We start from the raw sequence: 25483 nt of genomic DNA on the forward strand, positions 1-25483 counted from the left end.
GGTTTCATCCCCAGATGCAGTCAAGTGAGGGAGACACAGAGAGACCTGGCTTCAGACTGGGAACCCGTTGGGGTAGGAGGGGCTGGCGGAGGACAAGCCGGCAGCCAAAGTGCTGGCCTGGGAACACGGGCCCTGATCCCCAGCCCTGACAGCCAGGGGAGTCCCTGTATCCCTCTAGACTCCAGCCCTGCCAGTGAAACTGGAGCCTGGGCCAGAAGGTTACCGAGTGCGCTCCCACATCCAAAGCACTTCTCCATATGCCTCCCCACCAGCCTAGGAGCAGGGAGGCTGGGTAGTGGGACACGCTTTATCATTGCTCATCAAGACCAGTCTTTAAGGTCTGCCCCATGCTGTGGTTTCCCCCACCCAACCAGATGCCTGAATTTTGCTGAAATTGTCCCTCAACCACAAAGAACATGTGCGGAAGCCCTGTAAATGTGGATGAGGAGAGCAAACTTTGTGTTATTATTCCCACCCATCACCTCCTGCTGTGTTCCAACTGGATTTAATCGAGACGTTTCCCTCCCTCTCTCTCTCTCCCCTAAAGCTGTTTCTAGACAAGAAATGGAATGGCTTGAGGTTGATTCTGAGGCCATTGCATCCCTTGGAAGGGTGTTGGCTGCCTTTAGCAGGTGTCTGACATCCTTTATCGTTAAAGGTCCAGCACCCAGCAATGATGTGCTAAAGTTTAGAGTGGGCCTCAACTTGTAACTACCAGGGTCTTTGCCCGTGGCTCAGATGGTAAAGAATCCACCTGCAATGCGGGAGACCTGGATTCAATCTCTGGGCCGGGAAGATCCCCTGAGGAGGGCATGGCAACCCACTCCAGTATTCTTGCCTGGAGAACTCCATGGACAGAGGAGCCTGGAAGGCTGCAGCCCATGGAGTGGCAAACAGATGGACATGACTGAACAACTGAACTACTTGTAACAAACCCATCAGAAAAGGTGGTGAAAAGTAGGAGTAACCATGGCCCTTTCATAGACCACCCTGCAGTAACCCTATGGGTGGAGCATGAGTTATTACCCTCTTTTTACAGCTGAGGAAACTGAGGCCCAGAGAGATTAATTTCCCTAAGATCTGCTAGAAACGGCAGAGATCTTGGAGGCAGAGCAGTGAATGGTCCTGAAGAGAGATCTTAGTTCCCTACCCAGGAACTGACCCTAGGTAATCTGGATGAAAACCAGGAGTCCTAACCACCAGACCACCAGGGGCTAGAGGCTAGAAGCAAAGTTCCCTGGTTCTTTCCCTCATCTGAAAGCAAGAATGTTTCAAGGAGGCAAAAACTGTCATAACAGGTAGAAAGTTTCTTATTAGAGGCAGAGCACAACATGTGGGAGAACACACGGAGAAACAGTTTGTTTATTAATATTTAAGATAGAAGCAAGGCAGAAATACACACCTGGAGACAAAGGGAATAGGCATCCTCTCTAATGAGGTGCCTGCCAGGCTCCTCTGTCCATGGGATTCTCCAGGCAAGAATACTGGAATAGGTCGCCGTGCCCTCCTCCAGGGGATCTTCCCCACCCAGGGACTGACCCCTAGTCTCTTGCGGCTCCTGCATTGCAGGTGGATTCTTTTCCACTGAGTCACTGGGGAAGCCCTCTCTAGTGAGGAGGAGTACAGTAAGTCAGAAGATAGGCAGAGATACACCTGGAGAGGAGTGTGGGAGTCCTGAAGGAGGCATGCAGTAGAGAGGTGACTTAAATCACTCACATAGGACAGTCCTTTAAGGCCTTTGTTTGCTGCTGCTGCTGCTAAGTCGCATCAGTCGTGTCCGACTCTGTTCGACCCCATAGACGGCAGCTCACCAGGCTCCCCCATCCCTGGGATTCTCCAGGCAAGAATACTGGAGTGGGTTGCCATTTCCTTCTCCAGTGCATGAAAGTGAAAAGTGAAAGTGAAGTCGCTCAGTCGTGCCTGACCCTCAGCGACCCCATGGACTGCAGCCCACCAGGCTCCTCCGTCCATGGGATTTTCCAGGCAAGAGTACTGGAGTGGGGTGCCATTGCCTTCTCTGAAGGCCTTTGTTTACATTTGGCTAATTATTTTGTTTCTTTTTTCACATGGGACTTGTCCTAGGACTCTTCCAAGATATGAGTACAACTTTTTGTTAAGATGGACCCCACCACAGAGGCCTGTTGGGGTATGTCCACACTTATTATGGGCTGGCACCCCCTCCCTTTGTGACCCCCGAGGAGCCTTCCTGTGCACGTGCAGACAGGGAAGTTTTCCTGACCTCAGGAGTGGTCACCCGAGTGGTCACCTTCCGTCTTCACTTCAGCAGAGCTCAGCTCCTGCCGCTCGCTTTGTCCCTGGAGTGTCTGGGTGAGAACAAAGCTTCAGTTTCCCTCCACTTGACAGACCCCAGGTGTCCAGCCCAGGGGCCCGTCTACCTCCTCCCTCAGCAGGAGGGGGCCTAACCACCTGTGTCCTCCTCCCCTCACAGGTTCCAGTCGCTTTATGAGAAGGTACTTCTTGACTTTGAGAATTTGTGTTCCTAAAGTAACTTTAATGTGTTATTCAGAATTCTAAAGGAAGAAGGAAACGGCCTGTCTCCCGCTGTGCCACATCTGTGCCCCCATCCCACGTGTCCCTGCGCGTGTTCGTGGATGTCCTTGTTGCCAAGTTGTCATCACACCGTGCCCCTAATTTTGTTCTGATTTCTTCAATGAGAATTATGTTGTCAGCACTTTCTCTTTACTTATTTTTTTTTTTAAGTTTATGAAGTGTTTAGTAGGTGTCAGGCACTCTGCGAGGCTGCAGGAGATAAATGAGAGCCAGGCGTGGGTGGACTGGTCTCAGCAACCTAATGGATCATTTTAATGGCTCAAGGGGTACAGCTACTCAAAGTGTCTGCTTCCCCCCCAACCCGTGGCTTTTGGCCCCCGCATCACCTCTAACTCCTGGGTGTGGAAGGCAGAGAGCTTCCCCTGGGCCTACTCCCTCCTGTTAGAAAGGACCAGAGGGTTCCCCAGCTGGAGGACAGAGCACACCCTGACCAGGCAACACCATTTGTGAGAGAGAAAGCGGTTCTCACCCAGTCCAGGGAGGCCTCAGCCATCAGCCACAGTGCGCCAAGACCTTGTATGATTTGATCTCATTTCATTCTCATGCCGGCTATATATGAGATATCAATCTCCACATTTTACAGATGAGGACACTGAGACTGAAACGAGCTATTTTCCTCAGGCTCCACAGCTCTAAGTGTCGGAGCAGAGATTTGAGCCCAGATTCTCTCTGGCTGCCAGAGTTGCCTTGTCTACCATGGCACACTGCTCCAAAATGTCAAGCATCTGTGTTATAGACTGGGTGATGAAGAGTGGGAAAGGAGGTGTTTCCCACACTCTGGGTTCCACAGAACAGTCAGGATCAAACTAAGGCTTAGCAATGCCATTTTCACAGTCCTCCCCCTGCAAGCAGAGGTGAACTCCCTCCAGACTATCTTTAAGGAAGTTACAAAGAGGCCCACCTTGGGGAAACGGAAGACAGTCATCTCTCTCTTTCCAAATGCATTCACTACGTGGTGTCCCACCCTAGAGGGCTTTTTGAAAATAATCAGTCTGCAAGATTTTTCCCCTCGAAATCAGGGGGCACATCTCTTGCCCGGAGCAAGCCACGGGAGAGGGAGCGTCTGCTTGAGCTACCATCTCTGTGCCAGTTCAGGGAGGATGCTGCAGTGAAGGCTTGTGTCAGAACAACTAGACTAACTGTGTGTGTCTCTATTTAAAAAAAAAACTCCTGAGGCAAAAGGAGCTTTAACCAGAGTCAAAGAAAACACCCCTCCAGGTTTCCTGTTGAAGGAAAACATCTGTGTCTACAGCCCTGAAACTCTGAGTCACTTTTACCTGCTGACACCAAGGAGGTTCGGAAAAGTAAATATATGAGGCATGAGCGCATGAGGGAGGGGCATCCCATGATGTTCCAAACGCCAGGGAGAGGGAGCCCTGCCCCATTCGGCAGAGCGCCTGCTCTGGCCCACCCCCCACCCCTAGGCTTCCCTGGTGGCTCAGAAGGTAAAGAATCCACCTGCAATGTGGGAGACCTGGGTTTGATCCCTGGATCAGGAAGATCCCCTGGAAAAGGGAATGGCAATCCACTCCAGTATTCTGGCCTGGAGAATTCCATGGACAGAGGAGCCTGACGGGCTACAGTCCATGGGGTCACAAAGAATCAGACACAACTGAGCGACTAACACACACACACACACACACACACACACACAAGATATTAGATGTCAATGCTTCTGGCTCACCCTCCCTCGTTTCACACAGGAAAAGGGGCCCCAGGGCAGAAATGACTTCCCCCAGATTTAAGTGCAAACCCAGCACTTGTCCCACTCTGTGCCAAGGATTCTGTGGGGCAGATCTGGGCTTGGCTTCTCAGCCCTCACGTTTTCTCCTGCCCAGATCTTGAGCTTTGATGGGGTCTCCTCTCAAGGAGACGCTGAGAGAGTCTCATTGGAATGACTGAAGAGGCAGGTGGAGGAGACGGATCACGGGCAGAGCCTGGTTGTCGGTGCCTTGGGGGCTACTGGTTGCCGAGGCAGCATGGGATCGCCCCCAGAGCCGAAGGGTGAAGGATTCCTTCTCCCTGATAAGACTGTCCTCACTGCATATAATAATTTGGTTCACCCACAGTGCCGCCGTCAGGCGCTGGCTATCTGTGCACCTGTGACCTAGGCCCGTCCTAGGATCGTTGTCACTGACCCTTGGGTTGACCAAGCTTCCAGAGAAGTACATGGTGGGCATAGCTGCCACTTGGAGCTTGAAAGAGCCCTGTGTCCACACCGTGGACCCAACCCCATGACCTCCTCAGAACCCCAGATGTTCTCTGAATAACACCTTTGTGTGCCTGTTGCTGTGCAAGATAAGTATTCCAGACCAAGAGGTTCATCTTCCAATTTAAACCCAGCACTCGATGACACAGCAGGTGAAGAGGAGCAAGCCATTGTGTTTTCCATGACATTTAGTCTCCAAGATTTTTCACCTTGAAAAGTCAGAGCCAGCATATATTAAGTTAACCTTAATAATGCATTCCAACATGTGTGTGCTAAGTCGCTTCAGTCGTGTCTGACTCTTTGCAACCCATGAACTGTAGCCTACCAGGCTCCTCTGTCCCTGGGATTCTCCAGGCAAGAATACTGGAGTGGGCATGCGCTCTTACAGGGGATCTTCCCAATCCAGGGATCTAACACGAGTCTCCTGCAGCTCTTGCATAGAAGGCAGATTCTTTACGGCTAAGCCACGAAGAAGCCTGCGTTCCAACATACATTTGGCACAGGCAAATACTGTTTGAGTCCACTTATACGAGGTACCCAAAATTGTCAAATTCATTGAGTCAGAAAGTACATTTGATAGGTGCCACTGGTCGGGGGCAAGGGTGGTGAGAAGGGAGAATGGGGAGTTAGTGTTTAATGGGGACAGAGTTTCAGCTCAGGAAGCTGAAAAATTTGGGAGATGGATTATGGTGAGAATTCTACAGTAATGTACAATTGTGGTACATTAAGTGGTGCTTAGTGCCACTGAACGGTACAGCTAAACATGGTTAAAATAATATGTTTTATATTATGTGACTTTTATCACAATAAAAAAAAACTGAATGCAACACAAAGAAGGAAGAGCTATGAAATTAGGGTTTGGAGAGAGAGATTAAATACCAAGAATGAGCATTACGATAGTTATTTTGGTACCTGGCTTCAGTTATATCTGAAGTCATCTACCTCTACACTCTTCAGTTTTGTGATTCAATAAAATACTTTTTTTCCCCTTAAAAAAAAAAAATTCAGAGCCAGGCAGATACCCATGGAGGCCACACTCAACTCCCATGGCAGCGAAGAAAGTTCTGGTTCATCTGGTTCATCTACTCTGCTTTGAGTAGAGCCTCAACCTGAAGTTACAGTTGTAGAATGACTTAGTGCCAGCGGGAACTTGGCAACAACCTAGCAGAGAGAACACAGCAGGCTTGGAGCTGGGGCACTGGTCCCTCCTGGGAAGACCGCATGCTCTAGTCATCGCCACCCTGTTGCTTCCACCAGATTCATTTTGTGAACATAGGCAGTTCACTTAACCTTTCTGGGCCTCAAAAATTCCTTTGGAGGAAGCCAAACCAAGTGATTTCTAAGACCTGCGTAGTTTTTAATTCAGCATCTCCTTAGCCCAGTCATAATTGCAACTCACATGGTAAATGCTTTTAAATGGCCTGCCACGCACAGCACTGTAAACATCACTGGGGAGATGCACGTCAGTAGGACCCTTTCCTCAAAGAACTTAGGTTGTGCAGTAGACATCATTGTAAGTCAACTATATTTCAATAAAATATATAGAGAGATCATTATTATCGCCACTGGACAGAGAGGTAAAATGAAGCAGGGGCAAGTACCCAGAGTCTCAAGCTCGTTGGGTGACAGAGCGTGAATGCGAACCCAGGGGCGTCCGATCCCAGAGCCCACTTTATGTCACTCAGTGGGACACAGGGTGGAATTGTTCCATGTGACACAGTGTGGAAGCTCCACCCTCTGCTGTTCATGAGAAGCTGTCTTCGTTCCTGCCGAAGGACCACCAGCTGACTGGAGGTGTGGACACGGCGTTTCCCCAGACCCCACCCCGGCTGTCGCTGCTCCCCAGCCGGGTCGGCAGCACCAGCTGGAGCTTCCAGCCACTCCTGGACTCTCAGGAAGACCAGGGTGGGGGTCAGGAGCCACACCCACGTCCCCTGGTCCCCAAATGGTGGGGTGGAAAGGGCACCGTCAGGAGATCCAGTCAAAGCAAGGCTCAGTTTAAGCTTTGCTACTCTCTGGCTGTGTGAGCTTGGGTAATTTATTTAAACCCTTGAACTCTACCTTCCTCATCTGTAAAATGGGCGTGAGAGCATGCAAGACAGAAAGCTTGAACTACATTTTAGAAAAATGTTTGCATCATATTCCACACATGGTTTCTTTTTAATACGTATTTATTTATTGGCTGTGACAGGTCTTACTTGCTGCCGTTGTGCAGCACGCGGAATCTTTAGCTGTGGCATGCGGGATCTAGTTCCCTGACCAGGAACTGACCCCGGGCCCCCTACACTGGGAGCTCGGAATCTTAACCACGGGACCACCGAGGAAGTCCTGAATCAAGCTACTTTTGATTCAGAACAAGCGAATTACTCAAAAGTTCTGTACAAGTATGAGAAGCTATATTTTCATGTCATCTCCACATAGAAACTTTCCCCCAATTTTTTGGTGCACTTAGTTTTGAAATATTTCAGATATAAAATGTTTTATTATAAATAAAATAAGTACTATAAAATATCAAGACTTTTTTCAAAGCTTCCTAGTCACTTTTATAACTCATTAGTACTACTTCATTAGGGTTAACCCTTCATCTTAAATGCAGATATACTGAGAAGCTTTTGGAAAATTCTAAAATTCTTCAATACCACTGGAGAATTGGACTTGCCCCCAGAAACCACATATGCAGCACCAGGAAAGCCATTCTTGGCTGCCTAATGTACCACTGAATCAATCTGCCTCTTGGAAACATGACAAATTATAACTTACCGTGGACCCTTTCATCTCTGTAAGAACTGAAAAAGTGAGTGTTTTCTGCAAATGCCAAGAGTTACACCATTTTTATCATTCTGTGTGTGCCTTTTCTGTGTTGATGTGTCTCTGACAGATGAAACCAGGATATCTGTGCAATTTTGTTTCCCGCTTTTTCCATTTTAAATCATCTCATACACCTCTGTTCAGGTGGCTGCATAGGCTTCGTCCAATTTCTGCGGCTGCCTACTTGTCCATCTTGTTGTTACATCATCATTGACTTCTTTGGTCCCCTTGGCTGGACGTTTGCTGTCTCTCAGTGGCTTTCAGATGGTCATTTTGTGAAAGTGGCCGGTGAAAGGCTATATGTCCCATTCGCATCATTTGCCCACACGTGCACGCACACACACACACACACACAATAGCTAGAGCAGAGTCCTAAACAGTCTCAAGGATGCATAACCCAGGAGTGCGGAGAGTGAGAAATGAAGTTTAGGTCCCACGTCTCTCAGATGTAGCCATGTGGTTCCTTGGAGAAAGTGTTAAATCCACCTCAGATATGTGGCCTGAGGACTGGGGGGTAAGGGGTTGGGAAGGTAGATATTTCCTGATCTTTTCTGTCCCCTACACTTTTCCCCCACCACCTCCTACAGCGCCATCAAGACAATATGGACCTAGACTGGTGTCTTAAAAAGGATGTCAATTCTGGTTGATGTGCCGAAAAACCACTTAAGCAGCTTGGCCCAGAGGTTAGGATCATGGGCTCTGGAGCTTGCAGCCATGAGTTTGAATCCAGATTCCTCCACTCACTAGCCCAAGGGCTGGTCGAGTCTCTTAAACTCGCTGTGTCTGGCCCTCCTGAAGTACCCGGCACATAGGAAACACTGAAAGTTAAAGCTGCTGCCATTACTTTACAGCATATGTTATGATTCACAAAGCTTTTTCACATGTATCAGTATTATTTCATTTCCTCATAACCATCAAGCTGGGCAGATGGTATCTTATTCCCATCTAACTTTACTTTGTCGACAAAGATCCATCTAGTCAGAGCTGTGGTTTTTCCACTAGTCATGTATGGATGTGAGAGCTGGACCATAAAGAAAGCTGAGTGCTGAAGAATTGATGCTTTTGAACTGTGGTGTTGGAGAAAATGCTTGAGAGTCCCTTGGACTGCAAGGAGATCAAACCAGTCCATCCTAAAGGAAATCAGGCCTGAATATTCCTTGGAAGGACTGATGCTGAAGCTGAAACTCCAATACTTCGGCCACCTAATGCAAAGAACTGACTCACTGAAAAAGACCCTTATGCTGGGAAAGACTGAGGGCAGGAGAAGAAGGAGATGACAGAGGATGAGATGGTTCGATGGCATCACTGACTCAATGGACATGAGTTTGAGCAAGCTCCAGGAGTTGGTGATGGACAGGGAGTCCTGGCATGCTGCAGTCCATGGGGTCACAAAGAGTCAGACATGACTGAGCAACTGAACTGAACTGAACAGATGAAAAGAAGGCTCCAAGAGGTCACATGATTTACCTGAGGTCACATAGCTAGTCTGTGCTGGAGCTGAGACTTGACACCGAGCCCCTTGAGGGCAGGACTCATGACATGCTTGCCTCTGAATCCTGCAGGAGCAGTCCAGCTGGAGATTTGAAGATAACACAAAACCTTGGCCCCAAGGAGCTCATATTTAGGGATGTGTGTGCTAAGTCACTTCAGTTATACCTGACTCTTTGTGACCCAAATTCCAGGCTCCTCTGTCCATGGGGATTCTCCAGGAAAGAATACTGGAATGAATTGCCATGCCCTCCTCCAGGGTATCTTCCTGACCCAGGGATCAAACCTTTGTCTCTTATGTCTCCTGCATTGGCAGGCAGGTTCTTTACCACTAGCGCCACCTGCGAAACATATTTGGGGAAGGAGGACACAAAAACATAATTTCCAAAAACCTTAACACATAAAATTTCGTCCTATTTCTTCACCAGGTGCTTTTTCCTGCTTTTACTTCCAGCTCCCAGTCTTTCTTTGTGTTTACTCCTCAGCCTGGAGGGCCCAGCCTGCCTGGCAAAATCTGTCATTTTTTTTAAACTTTTTATTTTGTATTGGGGTGTAGCTGATTAACAATGTTGTGATAGTTTCAGGTGAACAGTAAAGAGACTCAGCCATGCGTATACATATATCCATTGTCCTCTAAACTCCCCTCCCATCCAGGCTGCCACTTGGCATTGGGCAGAGTCCCATATGCTCTACAGTAGGTCTTTGTTGGTTATCCATTCTAAATTCAGCAGTGTGCACATGTCCATCCCAGACTCCCTAACCACCCCTCCCCCAAGTCCTTTCCCCTTCTCTGCTCATCTTTTAATGCCTGACCATTTATCCCATGTCATCATCCCCACTTGTCCCTGGTGGGAACTACTCCACTCCTTCTCTGCTACCATGGACCACACTTTGTGCTGAAGGAATGTCTCTCTATCTGTAGTCAAGTTTACTGACTCATCAGCCAACCTGCAGTGGACTGAGCACCTTGAAGGCAGAGACCATCTCTTACCCACAAAGCCTCTGAGAGACCCAAGGGCAGCAGGCCATTAGAGGGTCAGTAAAGGGTCAGGAAATGTGTCATGCATGGATGAACCCGCAGCTTCTGTGTAGGCGTGTGTGTGAGGGGGTACAGGAGAGGCGGGAGGGGCCGTCAGCCAGCGCAGACACAGAAGATGGGGCACCTGACACGGGGCTGCTTACGGCAGGCTTCTTTCCTGGATGGAAAATGCTGGCTGTATCAGTCTCTCCTTGTGTCCCCAGGGCCTGGCACAGTGCCAAGCACATCATGGGTATTCAGTAAGCGTTCACGGGAAGGACAGGAGGGAGGAAGGGAAGGCTTCCTAATTTGAGTCCAGATCAGTGACTTTGGTTGAGACCCAGTACCTCAATCCAGATGTTGCCTGTGGCACTTCTTAACGGGGTCAATATTTGACCCCTAGGGAGACATTTCAGCTCAGTTCAGTTCAGTCACTTCAGTCATGTCTGACTCTTTGCGACCCCATGTACTGCAGCACACTAGGCCTCCCTGTCCATCACCAACTCCCTGGAGTTCACTCAAACTCATGTCCATTGAGTCAGTGATGCCATCCAACCATCTCATCCTCTGTCGTCCCCTTCTCCTCCCACCTTCAATCTTTCCCAGCATCAGGGTCTTTTCAAATGAGTCAGCTCTTTGCATCAGGTGGCAGAAGTATTGGAGTTTCAGCTTCAATATCAGTCCTTCCAACGAATATTCAGGACTGATTTCCTTTAGGAAATTTCCTTGGGGAGACATTTGGTGGTGTCTATAGATATTTTTTTATTGTCACAACCTGGCGGGGATGGGGGGGTGCTCCTCACTTCAAGTGGGAAGAACCTGGAGACACTGCTGTGCTAAGTATTCTACAACATGCAGGTTCGCCTTCACATCAAAGACCTGTCCAGGCCAAAGTGTCCATGGAATTACTGCTGAGAAGCCCTGGGATGAACCCAGAGCCGCAGCCAGAGGTTGGAAGACTATCAGAGAGTCTTGCTAGTTCAAGCATCCTTGGTTCCTAAACTCCAGACCCCCTGCCAAGAGGTCCATGCTGCATCAGTGGCTTCGCCTCCAGACCCTTCCAGGCAGCACCTGGGGAGCGGGAGTGAGGGACAGGCGCCCCCCAGCCCTCCTCACCGCCACCTTCCTGCCAACCCGGGACCCTTCACGAGACGGATGCTGTCTGTTGCAGGAGCTGCTCAGGGACCCCCTGTACATCGGCCTGAAGCACCGGCGCGTCCGCGGGCAGGAGTATGATGACCTTCTGGACGAGTTCATGCAGGCTGTGACGGACAAGTAAGTGGGCCAGCCCACCCCTTCTGGAAGAGGACCGTTAAGAGATAGGATGACTAAGTCAACACAGGGTTTGGCAGAGACGCGTGCTTTTCCAGGTGGTCCAAAAATTCCAACTTGACCCCATGCCCTTGGAAATCTCAAAGGCAAACGGGCTCGTGCTCTCAGATAATCTTGGGGAGCCGAGAAGGGAGAGAAGGGGTGACAGCTGAAGGCCCTGTGATCAGGGGGAAGTTAAGTATCTGATGTCCCGGGAGGAAAACCCCCCCTGGCCAGCTGCTCTGGGTTCCTGGCAGAAATAGAGATGTTCTTAGTGTTGGGGGACGGAAGAGTGTCCTTCTGATGGAATGGCCTGCAAGGCAGCTGGCCTTGTTAGCTGTCATTTTCCGGCTCCAAGGACCAGGCAGTGTTAATGAGCCACCGCTGAAGGCCACACGGGCCGGCCTGCGAGATTTACGAGGTGTCATCTCTGTGCAAGGGTGTACCACGCTGGCAGCTCCTGCGTCCCACCCCAGCCTGCCCCATCTGTCTGCCATCATTGCCACCCGCTCCCCCTACAGGGACTGGCATGCTGCTGGGATGGCACACTGGCTGTTCTGGAAACAGCCCCTGTCCTCCCATGCCGAGTCTGACAGGCCTGTCAGTCAAGACAGTCTCAGCAGCTCAGCTGGTCCCTGCAGATCTAGAGATCCCTTCTCACTGAAAACTTCCAGCCTTGCTTGCCACTCCAAGAGTGCCTGGGGAGGGCAGAGCTGGTCTGAACATCCTTGACAAGGGACTTCGTTGTCTGAGTTCAGTGATTGGCTGGAGAGAAAGCTGGGCTGGCCTCTGCAGCCCAGGACATCTCGTCTGGGTGGGCTTTGGGGGTGGACACACCTACCCCACCACTTCCAGGTCTGTGACCTTGGGCAGGTTAAGTAAGTAAGTAAGTAAGTAAGGTCGCTCAGTCGTGTCCAACTCTTTGCGACCCCATGGACTGTAGCCCACCAGGCTCCTCTGTCCATGCGATTCTCCAGGCAAGAATACTGGAGTGGGTTGCCATTTCCTCCTCCAGGGGAACTTCCCGACCCAGGGATTGAACCCAGGTCTCCCGCATTGCAGGCAGACGCTTTAACCTCTGAGTCACCAGGGCAGGTTACCAAACTTTAAAGCCTGATTACCTGGATTCCTTATCCAGAGATAAGAAGAAAGCGTTTTATTGTTGCTGTGGTTTTTGTCTTTATTTTTTTAATTATTTGCTTATTTTATTTGGGGCTGTGCTGAGTCTTAGTCGCTGGGCGGGGGCTTTCTCTAATTGCGGCGAACAAGGACCACTCTCCGTTGCGATGCACAAACTTCTGACTGCGGTGGCTTCTCGTGATGCCGAGAACCGACTCTAGACACCTGGGCTTCAGCAGCTGTGATGCACTGACTTGGTTGCTCTGCGGCATGTGGGATCCTCCTGGGCCAGGGACTGAACCCCCATGCCCTGCATTAGCAGGTGGATTCTTAACCATCGGACCACCAGGGCAGTCCCTGGTTTCATTTTTGAAGATGAGGGAAAATAATAGTGAATTATATGAGGTGGGGATTGATAGCAGAGTGTGGAGTACTGGGGTGGATGGGCCAAGTAAGCCAGGGGATGAGAGTCCAGTGTCCACCTGGGCACTTCGTCCAAGATGGGAGAACAGAGCCCATCCACACAGAGGGAAGGCCGTGCGCTGGGCACAGATGCTGACAGGTGGGTAGATGTTGTGGGGGAGTCCGTGGGAGCTCTCCTGGATGACAGGGTCATCGGCTGAAAGTGAGGATGGGGACTGAGGGGGTGCAGGTTTGAGGCATAGGAGGCAGGACCTGGAATGTCCCAACTCGGAGCTAGAGAACGGTTGCTGGGTGGCTTCATGGACCCCCTTCAGGTTACTGGCCATGAATTTAACTTAGGTCATGAGTTTAACTTACCCGTGATTTTCTCTAGTGGGTTTCCACTGTCTGAATACAGGGCAGGAAGACACAGAGAGAAGGATTCAATCAGGGTTGAGATTTTGCCAGGCAAGCGAGAGAAAGAGAAGGGAAGGGCTGGACAGTGTCCTTAAGGGGATGATTGCAATGATGCGTCATGAGGTCTAGGCCAGGGAAGAAGGGACAGATGAGGGTCTGGTGGAGAGGAGGGCTGAGAGAGTGGTATGGTCCATGGACAGTAGGTCCTGGTGAGGCCTGAGAATTACTGAGTTGGGTACCGGATGGAATAAGCAGGAAAGGGAAGAGATAATCAGAAAGTCAAGGGTTCGAAGCTGGGATTGTGAAGGAAGTATTGCTGTTGAGATGGGGCCACTGAAACAGCCCATTCAGGGGTCAGCTACATGGCCAGAGGGCTTCCCTGGTGGCTCAGCTGGTTCCTGCAACACAGGAACCTGGGTTCAATCCTTGGGTTGGGAAGATTCCCTGGAGAAGGGAACGGCTACCCACTCCAGTATTCTGGCCTGGAGAACTCCATGGACTCTCTAGTCCATGGGGTCGCAAAGAGTCCGACACGACTGAGCGAGTTGCACTTCACATGGGCAGACGCGAATCATCTAGAACAGAAGAGGTGAATGTCTCACCTAATTCTCCCCCATTTAGATCATCCTGAATACCACATATGGTTCCAGACAAGATACTTTGAAGGTCACAAATTATCGTAAATGGCCTAACATGCCTTTGGAAAACAATGACCACAGCAGGTATCACGGTTATTGTTCTCCCATAACCACAACAGGAGCAAAGGCTTGGCCTGGTGGGGAGCAGGGGAAAGGACTGCTGGGTCACAGGGGTATGGAACTCCCTTCAGAAACCTGCAAGGTGTTCCTACAGAGGAGGGACTGGGCTTGTTTCTGTATATTTCTTCTCTTGTTTCACCGGGAGAAGAACCAGTTGACAGAATGTTAAAGGAGGAAGTTTTCAGCTCAGAATAGATCTGAGCTAACCCGCAGTGCATTAGACGCTCTGTGAGAACTATTTCAAGCTGGGGCTCCGTGGCGTCTGGGTGGTGCTGTCATAGAAGGAAGTGAGGTATCAGTTGTCCTCTAAGAAGCCTCCCCACCTGGTGCCCATTCAGACCTCTGAAGATCCCCGTGTGGCTGGCAGGGTAGCAGACGAGAGATCTGAGGGCTTCGAGAAGTCAAGGAACCTGTCCCAGGTCACACAGCATCTGGCAGGACAGCGAGCTGACCCTGAGTCTGCTGACTCCAAGGCCAGACTGCTTTCTGCAGTTACTCGTGGATGACACACGGGAATGCGTTTGGCTTTGAGAGCACGTTTCTTTGGCTTCCTGTTTCCAGGGCTCCCTCCTTATCTAGTGAAGTCAGTAGTCATTCCGTGATTCCCCACAGAGAAGCCCTGCTATTCGTGTGAGAAGGTTAAATAAACTAGGATGTAAGAGGCTCCTTAAATTATCATTAAAATCAGTTTACAGTCTCACAGACACACTCCCACAGTCCAGGGGTAAACCCCTGGGCAGGGATGTGCGTCAGCCAAGAGGAATGTGTCCTTAAGTGGAAAAGATGAGCGGTTGACACTTGCTTATTTTAACTTTCTAATAAGCTGAAGCAGATGTTGCTGTGGATGCTGTAGGTGGGGAGTGAGCTGGTCTCCTGGGATTATAGTAGCCCCATGATGGGGTGCCCAGCCTGGGCAGCCAATGAGTCAGCCCCCCTGAGGCCAGACACTGTGTATTTTAAGAAAGAGCCTTGGGAAACATTGATTCCTGCCTTCAACATCCTCATCTCTTTTCAAAAGTCCTGCAAGTAAAAGCTCCACCAGCTTGCTTCTACCCGCTCATCTTAAGAGTTTTCGGCAGAACAAAAAAAGTTACTGTGGCTCAACTGCTGCCCTAGTGGGTGGCCACTGGGGGAGACCCACGTGGGCAGAAGGAATCTCCATGTAACCTGCGAACCGCAGCAGTGAGCCACTGTGCGTGTCCAGCTCAGAGCTGACGCATAGCCTGGTGTTCCCATGGCGAAGACCAGTCCTTCATGCTCCCCACGCTGTCCCTGCCCTGCGCTGGACCCCAGAGTGATGCACCTGAGTCATGGGCTTTTCCTGATGGTTTCCACTTGTGTTTTTCATTTCTCTTACTTACAGCAGAGTCTATTCTAAGTTTGCCCCCGGAGCGCCAGTTCTGTCTGATGTTTGGCCTGGGCTGGACAGGCGTTTGATGTCTGAAGCAGCAGCTTCAGCCTTTATGCAGGCCGTGAGAGGAAGTCACCCCCATTCTCTAGCTCCCCAAACTCTAAATATAGAGATTTCTAAACTCTTGATAAGAGTCATAACAAAGAAGGGAGATATTAGATTTTTTAAAACGTGACTTTAAAAACAAGAAAGTCATCTGCGTCTTAGCTCCAAGAAAATGTCTTTTTGAGTCTCTCCATCTTTCTCTCTGGTTTTCTCTCTCTCTCTCTCACTCACACGCACACACACACACACTATTCTACACCAGAGACCTGAGGTTCATGCCATGGTGGGACTAGCATAGAGTGACTTCCATCACATTCTACTGGTTAAAGTAAATCACAGGTCCACACCCGATTCCAAGGGGGAAGGGTAACACAAGGGTCTGAACATCAGGAGGCATGGTTCATTGGGAGCCATCAAGGTAACAGACAACCACCCCATCCAGCCAGAGGGACAAGGAATCGGGCAGCCAGCATTACCAGAGGCTGTGCCCCAGAAATGCAAGAAGGGCAGAGAAAAAGAACAACATCCTTCCACATAGAAACAGGGAGGTGCCTCATACACAGTTGGTAGTCAGTTATTGAGTACCTGCTGTATGTAAGACACTGTGTCAAGTGTAGTCAGCAATCCTCAGAGAAATAAACAGTCTGCTCTCAAGGATCTATGAATGCAGAGATATTCTTATCTGCCTCCTGGAGTTCAGACCTTACCTCTAAGCTTTCTCAGCCTCTGAGTCTCTTTAAGAAGAATTCTAGGGTGGGAATATAAATTTGGGAATTACCAGTTCATAGATGGTATATAAGGGCAAGGGCTTCCCTGGTGGCTCAGACAGTAAAGGATCAGCCTGCAATGCAGGAGGTCTGGGGTTTGATCCCTGGGTCGGGAAGATCCCCTGGAGAAGTGAATGGCTACCCATTCCAGTATTCTTGCCTGGAGAATCCTATGGACAGAGGATCCTGGTGGGCTGCAGTCCATGGGATCGCCAAGAGTCAGACACGACGGAGCAACTAACACACACACACACACGAGTGTACATGTGTAAGGTCAAGGGCATGATGGGGTTCACCTAGGAAAAGAGAGTAGAGAGAGCAGAGAGTGTGCCTTACTACTGATTTTGAAACTGTGCCCTGTGAATAACTGCAAGTTAATCTGCTCAACAAAATTTGGGAGTACACTGTGAAAGTCGCTCAGCCGTGTCCGACTCCTTGCGACCCCATGGATTATACAGTCTCCCGCACTGCAGGCGGATTCTTTACCAGCTGAGCCACCAGGGAAGCCCAGGAGCACACTAGGATATTGCTGGTAGGAACGGCAAGGAGAGTAAAAGCTTTTGTTCCTCGTGCTCGCACTGATTGCTGGGACTCTAAGGCCTGTCTAGGCACCACTGGAAACGGGCTGTGGCTGATCAGCAGTGTCTGCCCTGAGCAGGGCAGTGAGGCTGGCAGCACGTGTGCCATGCTTTAACCCTCCCAGATCTGTGTCGAGCCTGTGGCCTCAGCATCTGTGACTCCGTGAACACCCACGTGTGCTGGTCCTTCTGCAACTCTAAAGCCCAGTGGCAACTCAGAGGCCAAAGGATCCTGGAGGCTGAAGACTTCTCATCTCCAGCTGTTCAGGATATTTCAAGAACTACACCAAGCCTGTCTGTTGGACCCGCGTGAGATTACAGCTGCTTCTTCTGAGTTACAAATCATGGACTTCGCTCCCATGACACCCTCCACCCCCATGCCCACCCTCCACCCACGCTGGAACAAAGCAGTGCGTCAAACACACGAAGGCATGTGAATACTGACCTGTGGTTCCCAAACCTGGCCTGGCATTCGATCCACCCGGAGAGGTATCAATCATACAGACTCCAAGGGCCTCCCTGGTGGTCCAGTGGTTGAGGACCTGTCTGCCAACGCAGAGGGCCTGGTTTTGATCCCTGGTATGGGAAGATCCCGTTCGCAGTGAAGCAGCTGAGCCCGTGGACTCCAACTACTGAGCCTGAGCTCTGGAACCCTCAGGCCACAACCACTGAAGTTCGAGCAGCCCAGAGCATATGCTCCATAGCAAGAGAAGCTACACCTCAGCCAGAATAGTCCCCCTCGCCACAACTAGAGAAAGCCTGAGCGCAGTAGCAAAGACCCAGTACAGCCCAAAATAAGTATTAATGCATAGATAAATCAGTAACAACAGTTATGACTCTCTTGTTCAGGGGGTTTCTTATGAAAAACTTCCTGTGGAATACAGAAAATCACATCACCCTCCCAATAAATTTGTCTACTTTTTTCAGAATTTGACTTTTCCAACTCGACCCATGAGGGAATGTATTTTTGGCAAAAAGATAAGAACAGGAGGTACAGATCGCTTACTCCTGGGAACTGAGCTTTATCTGCAGCACTGAGGTGAGAAGCTCTGAGAAAGCTGAGAGCAGCACAAACAAATAACGGAGCTAATCATGCTTTTCCAGAGCGTTTGAATAATGACTGCATGCCCAGAACCTGACTAAGCCCTGTAATGAAGTTCTAAAGAAATACAAGACATGCACTGTGTCCTCGTGATTCTTACAGGTCTTCCAACGAGACAACATTTTGAACAGGAGGTAATTAGAGAAGAATTAAGTACTCGACTGTTCAGTATTGGCCTTCAGTTCGATAGAAATTCAGAGAAAGGAGCAATCAGGGATGACTGGGGAGAGATGCAAAGTAAACAGAGGCAGGGCCAAATGTGAGTAAGCCACAGGAGAGGGAGTACATTCCACATGCATGATACATCACGAGGAAGGCAAGGACACAGCAAAGACTCTGGAGGACTGGTCCCACAGAGATGGATGTTTATCGGTTCAAAATAAAGTTAAGTAGGTATAGGGGATTCCCAGGTGGTGCAGTGGCAAAGAATCCTCCTGCCAATGCAGGAAACGCAGGAGACTCAAGGTTCAATCCTTGGGTCGGGAAGATCCCCTGGAGATGGACATGGCAACCCACTCCAGTATTCTCGACTGGGAAATCCCATGCGCAGAGGAGCCTGGCGGCCTACAGTCCATGGGGTCACAAAGAGTTGGATACAACTGAGCACTGAGTAACTGAGCACACACACAGGAATAGAGTGGGCTACATGATAGGCCTTGGGATCCAGGAAGAGGGTTGTAACTATTAGAGCTCAGAAGTAAAAAGGGCTTAAGTTATCTAACCCAGTGTTTTCTTTAATATCTATGTGTGTGTTTGTTTCTGCATTTTGGCAGCATTGGGTAGTTGGGGCACACAGGACTTTTCCTTCATTGCGGCACAGGAAGTCTGTTTGTGGCACAGGCTCCAGGGGCATGCAGGCTCAGTGGCTGTGGTGTGCCAGCTTACTTGCTATGCAGCACTTTGGTCCTAGTACCCTAGTATCCAGGGATTGAACCCCTGTCCCCTGCATTGCACAGCAGACTCTTAACCACTGGATCACCAGGGAAGTCCCGATAATTAGGTGATTGTAAACCAAGCTTCCTCAAACTCCAGGCATTTACAGAAATGCCTGGAGGCTGCTAGAAATGAATGCATCCAGGCTGCTAGAAATGAATATTTCCCAGCAACCATACAAGACTAAAACTACTTGAAGAAAAATATCATTGTTTTTCATTGCTTTCTGTATCACAGTTCTGTTCAAGATTTCATTAATTAAAAAAAAAAAAACTTCTACTAAAAATGTTTGAAAATTATCCATCCTCACAAAGCCTTACTTGGAACTTGATGCAGAGAGCAGCAGGGAGGCTTGGTAAGTTCTTAGGCAACAGAAGTATTGAAATTGACAAGATGTGGGAGAAGATGAGAACAGAAGCCATGGTAACACCCCAACTCAAATTCTGCGCTTCCCAGGGAAGTCTGCCCTGACCAACCTGGCCAGAAACCCTTGCCCTGTTTGTAATCATAGCATAACTTGTGACCACATAATTCATGTGTTACTTAATCATGCATCACATCATGATGTCTTTTCTATAATGGTCTAGAGCTTTTCCATAGCCTTTTTTGGTCTTTATACCATTAGAGCAGAAATTAGGCAAAGATGTGCCTGGATTCTTGTAGAGAGGTTCAAGTATCAGCCTAGGCCGGACTGATGGACTTTGAAGAACTTTCCTTCCTCGGGTCCTATAACTGTGTATCATCTCTACCAGACTGGTAGTCCCTGGGGGGCACAGTGCATGATTAGACTCATGGTGGATCCGCCATATATGGTGAGCGTGGGAGGTGACTGGTTGGATCTTTGATTGGGGTCAGGTGGTTGGATGGTTGCTTGGTTGGTTGGTTGAGGGGCTGAAAGCCCTCACCAGGCTAGCTGTCAGTCAAAGTGAATAGAAGCTGGTGAACGGGCCACGTCTGAGGAAGCTCAGGCATTTCCCAGCTGGCCCAGTGGTCAAGAATCTGCCTGCCAGTGCAGGAGCCGCGAGAGACACATGTTTGATGCACGGGTCGGGAATATATCCTGGAGGAGGAAATGGCAACCCACTCTAGTATTCTTGCTTGAAAAATTCTGTGGACAGAGGAGCCTGGCGGGCTACAGTCCATGGGGTCACACAGAGTCGGACACGACCAAGCACTCACGGTCAAGGAAGCTCGGAGGAAGGAACAGCAGGACCCATTCTAGCTTGTCTGGCCTCTGAAGAAACAGGACCGTTTCCCAGTCTCAGCCTAGCATGGCTAATTGTTGACAGTCCAGCTCCTACATTTTCCCACCCGAACAGGAGCCGGATGCTGTGAAACAACAGACTCTCATGCTTGTGAGGACTCTGTCTGCGGTTACAGAGAGAGCTGGAAGGTGGTAGCAAAATGCAAATCAGCATTGAGTTCTCTAGGACCCTGTTAGCTTCTATCCTGACCAAGTGGATTAAATAGAGGCCAAAATGTGATGGAGGAAGTTCACTTAACTGGGGAGATGGATTCAGTGACGCCAACTGGTTATTTCATTTTTCCCTAAGAGGTGGATTGTACTACCTGGTATCAAAATAGGAATAAAATTATTCCCAAACCTGAAAAGTTTCATATTATAGCAGAGGAGAGGAAAGAATAGATTAATGAATTGATAACAATAATGATAAAATGACAATAACTATTTTTTTTACTTATTACCTTCTATGCACAGACTAATATGAGCTCTCATACAATATTAATTCATTTAATTCTCACAACAGCCCTCTAGGGTGGCTACTGTTACAAGCTTTATTTTACAGGATGAGGAAACTGAAGCTTACAAAGTGTAACTAGCCCTCTAAGAAAGGGGGCCTGGAGGCTCACGAGGGAGGGAGTGTATGTATAATCATGGCTGATTTGCATTGTTGTACAGCAGAAACAAACACAACATCGTAAAGAAATTTTTGTCCAATTAAAAAATAAATTTAAAAAAAAAAAATATATAAAAAAGAAAGGGGGCCTTATTAAGGCCCCACCCATTAACAATAGTTATTGAAAGCATTAATTCTAGAGCTATAATGCCTGAGTTTGATAGCCATTCCCTTCTCTAGGGGATCTTCCTGACCCAGGGATCAACGTGGGTCTCCTGCATTGCAGGCAGATTCTTTACTGTCTGAGCCACCAGGGAAGCCCTTCATTAAGACCCCTCCCACTAACAATGGTGGTTAAAAGCACTACCTCCAGAGCTATAATGTGTGAGTTTGAACCTCTCGCCTGCCCCTTATTAACAAACTACTTAATTTATCTGTGCCTCAGCGTCCTCACTTCCAAGATGCATTTTTAATATTTAATTTGTAGAATGCTTCTGCTGAATGTATGAGACAAGCCATGTAAATGTTATAACTGGGTAATAGTAAGCATGAATGTTTGCTATTATGAATAACAATAATAATTGAGGCAGTTTCCAAAGTCACTGTCCTTTAGGCCATGCTTTAGTGCTCCCCGAATTCATGTATTCAATTAAATTATCCATGAATATATCCATCTTTTTCTTCCGTAGTCCCCCACTCATCCATCCCCACTGTTCCAATAATACCTCCCTTCTCTTCCCCAATTTCTCTTCCCAGCTGCTACTCTTAGGAAATAAAAACAACAGCCCTGGCAGCGTGGCTGTGAGCCATGTCCATTTTCAGATGTCTGGTATGTGCGATCAGTCCTTTCACCTATTCAGTTTAGCTCGCCCCATCCCCACCCGCACCTGACAGAGAGGCATTCTGTGTATCCGTGTAAATATGTGTGGGTTAGAGCTCTGTTTTCTGTAGTTGTTTCAGCGCAGTGTTATGGGGGCCTTCAGTTCAGTTCAGTTGCTCAGTTGTGTCCAACTCTTTGCGACCCCATGGACTGCAGCACGCCAGGCCTCCCTGTCCATCACCAACTCCCGGAGTTTACTCAAACTTATGTCCATCGAGTCGGTGATGCCATCCAACCATCTCATCCTCTGTCTTTCCCTTCTCCTCCTGCCTTCAATCTTTCCCAGCATCAGGGTCTTTTCCAGTGAGTCAGTTCTTCACATCAGGTGCCCAAAGTATTGGAGTTTCAGCTTCAGCATCAGTCCTTCCAATGAATATTCAGGACTGATTTCCTTTAGGATGGACTGGTTTGATCTCCCTGCAGTCCAAGGGACTCTCAAGAGTCTTCTCCAACACCACAGTTCAAAAGCATCAATTCTTCGGCGCTCAGCTTTCTTTATAGTCCAACTCTCACATCCATACATGACTACTGGAAAAACCACAGCCTTAAATAGATGGACCTTTGTTGGCAAAGTAACGTCTCTGCTTTTTAATATGCTGTCTAGGTTGTCATAACTTTTCTTCCAAGGAGCAAGTGTCCTTTAATTTCATGGCTGCAATCACCATCTGCAGTGATTTTGGATCCCAAAAAAATAAAATCTGACACTGTTTCCACTGTTTCCCCATATATTTGCCATGAAGTGATGGGACCGGATGCCATGATCTTTGTTTTCTGAATGTTGAGCTTTAAGCCAACTTTTTCACTCTCCTTTTTCACTTTCATCAAGAGGCTCTTTAGTTCTTCTTCACTTTCTGCCATATGGGTGGTATCATCTGCATATCTGAGGTTATTGATATTTCTCCTGGCAATCTTGATTCCAGCTTGTGCTTCTTCCAGCCCAGCGTGTCTCATGATGTACTCTGCATATAAATTAAATAAGCAGGGTGAAAATATACAGCCTTGATGGACTCCTTTTCCTATTTGGAACCAGTCTGTTGTTCCATGTCCAGTTCTAACTGTTACTTCCTGACCTGCATACAGGTTTCTCAAGAGGCAGGTCAGGTGGTCTGGTATTCCCATCTCTTTCAGAATTTGCCACAGTTTATTGTGATCCACACAGTCAAAGGCTTTGGCATAGTCAATAAAGCAGAAATAGATGTTTTTCTGGAACTCTTTTGCTTTTTTGATGATCCAGCAGATGTTGGCAATTCAATCTCTGGTTCCTCTGCCTTTTCTAAATCCAGCTTGAACATCTGGAAGTTCACAGTTCACATACTGTTGAAGCCTGGCTTGGAAAATTTTGAGCGTTACTTTACTAGCATGTGAAATGAGTGCAATTCTGTGGTAGTTTGAGCATTCTTTGGCATTGCTTTTCTTAGGGATTGCCTTTCTTAGGGGTGGGCCTTACAGACCCACCATTCTGAGAGCTTTGCCCCATGCAGAACTGAAAATATTCTTGTGGGACACATTTCTCAGTACAGAAATGAGAACCGGAAACTTGCCCAAGGATAGGAAATCACTGAATTTTAAGGTCAGCCCACTGATACTGACTTTTTCAGGGACCACACGTATAGCATCCCTTGTGTTTTGCTCTTGGAGCTGGAAGGAAGCCTTTGATGACGTTGTCCCCTTCCACCCTCCCTTGCTCCCTCAGCTGCGGCCACACCGACCCTCCTGCTCCTCCTTCCACAGGTCATGTCTGTTACAGCTGCAGAGCCTTCATCCTTGCTGTTTCCCCAACCTTGAAAATCCATCCATTTTCATGGCTGTTTTCTTCTCATCATTCAGACCTGGAGATGGGTCCATACATCCAGGCGGGGTAAAGTATTGAGGCCTATACAAGGCAGAACATTGGAACTGAGATGCAGAAAACTGCAAGTTTTGAATGGTTGGACCTTACATGAAGAAGAAATGGGATCTGCTCACCAACCCCAGGGGAATAACAAGGAGCTGGGGGTCGGGGTGAAGTAGGGAGGAGAGGAATCGCTTTCTTTTGGAAGAAAGCAAACACTGAGTCTCACCACATGTGGACTTGAGAGTCCACAATTTTAATATCCACGTGATGCAGAAATTCCCAAGTTAAGAAGTGGGTATGAAAGTGCCCCCTACCAGTGACACGGCTGAAGGACCTCGCAGAGGGAAAACAAACTTCTCTGTAGTGACACGCCCACCAGCCATGCTGGTGGAACTCCTTGAAGGGAAAAGCAATTCCGTAATGAAGCAAATTCGTGATTCACAGTAAGCCACACAGAAGCAAGCCACCGTGCGGGAAGTTCCGAAGCTAGTGGAAGAGTTAGAGCCCCAGGAGAGGAGCATTCTGAGGGCGTAAAGCGGTCACACTGGGGTGGAATAGAGATATGCTTTACAAGAATGAAGTAGTAGGGAAAGTACACAGTACTTTAAAAGATGGCAAGCAGATTTGAAAAAGAAACAGCTCAAACTTCTGAAAAGGAACAACAGAGTCACAGAAATTCAGCAGAGTACACCAGGGCTAGCTCAAGACACCATCAGAAAACCCAAATCTTTAAAAATCACTGCCTGCCGGCACATCGGAGACCCTTCTTTCCTACTGCTGGCGATCCAAAAAGAGTTGGGAGACCAGGTGTTCTACTCAGGAAAGACTTTTGTTTTCTGAGCTGCCGTTGATGAAAAGAGCCTTTCTCTCAAGGGAAAGAAAGGATAGAGAAGACTGGAGCCCCCAAATCTGAGCCCCATCACTGCATGCCAGAGAGGATTTTGCAGTTCTAGGCAACCCCATCCCTGTGGCACATTTGCTCTCATTTTGTCTTTGTGTCTCCTTCTCCTTGTCTCACTCATTCACACACGCATATCATGCAGTCTCTTCTTATTCTACTGCGTTCATTTTGTTAGGCTCAAGCACATTGATTTTTAATGTGTTTGAATCTAATAAAATGGGGGGTGGATAATCCTAAAAACAAATGCTTCTGTCAGGATAAGTGATGGGGTCTGCTGTGGTGGTCCAGCAGTCAGGAATCAGCCTTGCAATGCAGGGAACACCGGTTCAGTCTCTGGTCCGGGAAGACCCCACATGCCTCAGGGCGGCTGAGCCCGTGTGCCCCAAGTAATGAGCCCGTGCTCTGGATGCGAAGAGCTGCAACCCCTGAGCCATGTGCCGCAATTGCTGAAGCCCGAGAGCCTGTGCCCCACCAGAGAGGCCGGCACCACAGGTCCACACGCTGCAACTAGAGGGTAGCCCCTGCTTGCTGCAACTAGAGAAAGCCTGGCCACAGCAACGCAAAGTCAGCGCAGCCAGAAGTAAATAATTTAAAAAAAAAAAAAAAAAGGTAAGTTACGTAAAGGAAAAAAATACCTGCATGTACATGCATCAGGCCATTAACAGTGACTACAGTTAAAGCATGAGGTTGCCAGAATTTTCACTGTCAGTCATTTCTATGATGTTTGATTGTGTGCAGGCATTTCTTTTGAAATTAGAAAAAGCAATGGATTTCTTTTAAAATAATGAGTTAAGCAGCAATTCTTTCTCAAAGACAGTTCCTTGCATTTTTTAAAAACTAAAGAAGCAAAGAAGCAAGCAAGCATCCCAGGTTTCACCTTCTGGTAAAGTGAGTGTTAGTCTGATCTAGGCTTCTGCGGACGATAAAGTCATTCACATACATCAAGTCAAGTAATACTCAAAATAATCCTAGTAAGTAGATACAGTTATTGTCCTGTCCCACTAAAATGTAAGTTCCAGGGAGAGATCTTCGTCTCTTAGGTTCACTGCTGTATCTCAAGCACTCGGAACGATGC

General features: G+C 48.5%; 1 protein-coding gene across 5 annotated transcripts in view; it reads left to right on the forward strand.

The window, feature by feature from the left end:
• ME3 (malic enzyme 3) overlaps positions 1-25483 on the forward strand; it is a 219955-nt gene that overhangs the window by 158073 nt on the left and 36399 nt on the right. For all 5 annotated transcript variants that reach the window (XM_070364986.1, XM_070364987.1, XM_005903464.2 and 2 more), the window contains one exon: positions 11266-11369. In XM_070364986.1, coding sequence (XP_070221087.1) covers positions 11266-11369 — 104 coding nt within the window. The remainder of the gene's footprint in view (positions 1-11265; positions 11370-25483) is intronic.

This window comes from Bos mutus, chromosome 29 (genome assembly GCF_027580195.1).
Source record: "Bos mutus isolate GX-2022 chromosome 29, NWIPB_WYAK_1.1, whole genome shotgun sequence".
NCBI classification, from domain to species: Eukaryota; Metazoa; Chordata; class Mammalia; order Artiodactyla; family Bovidae; genus Bos; species Bos mutus.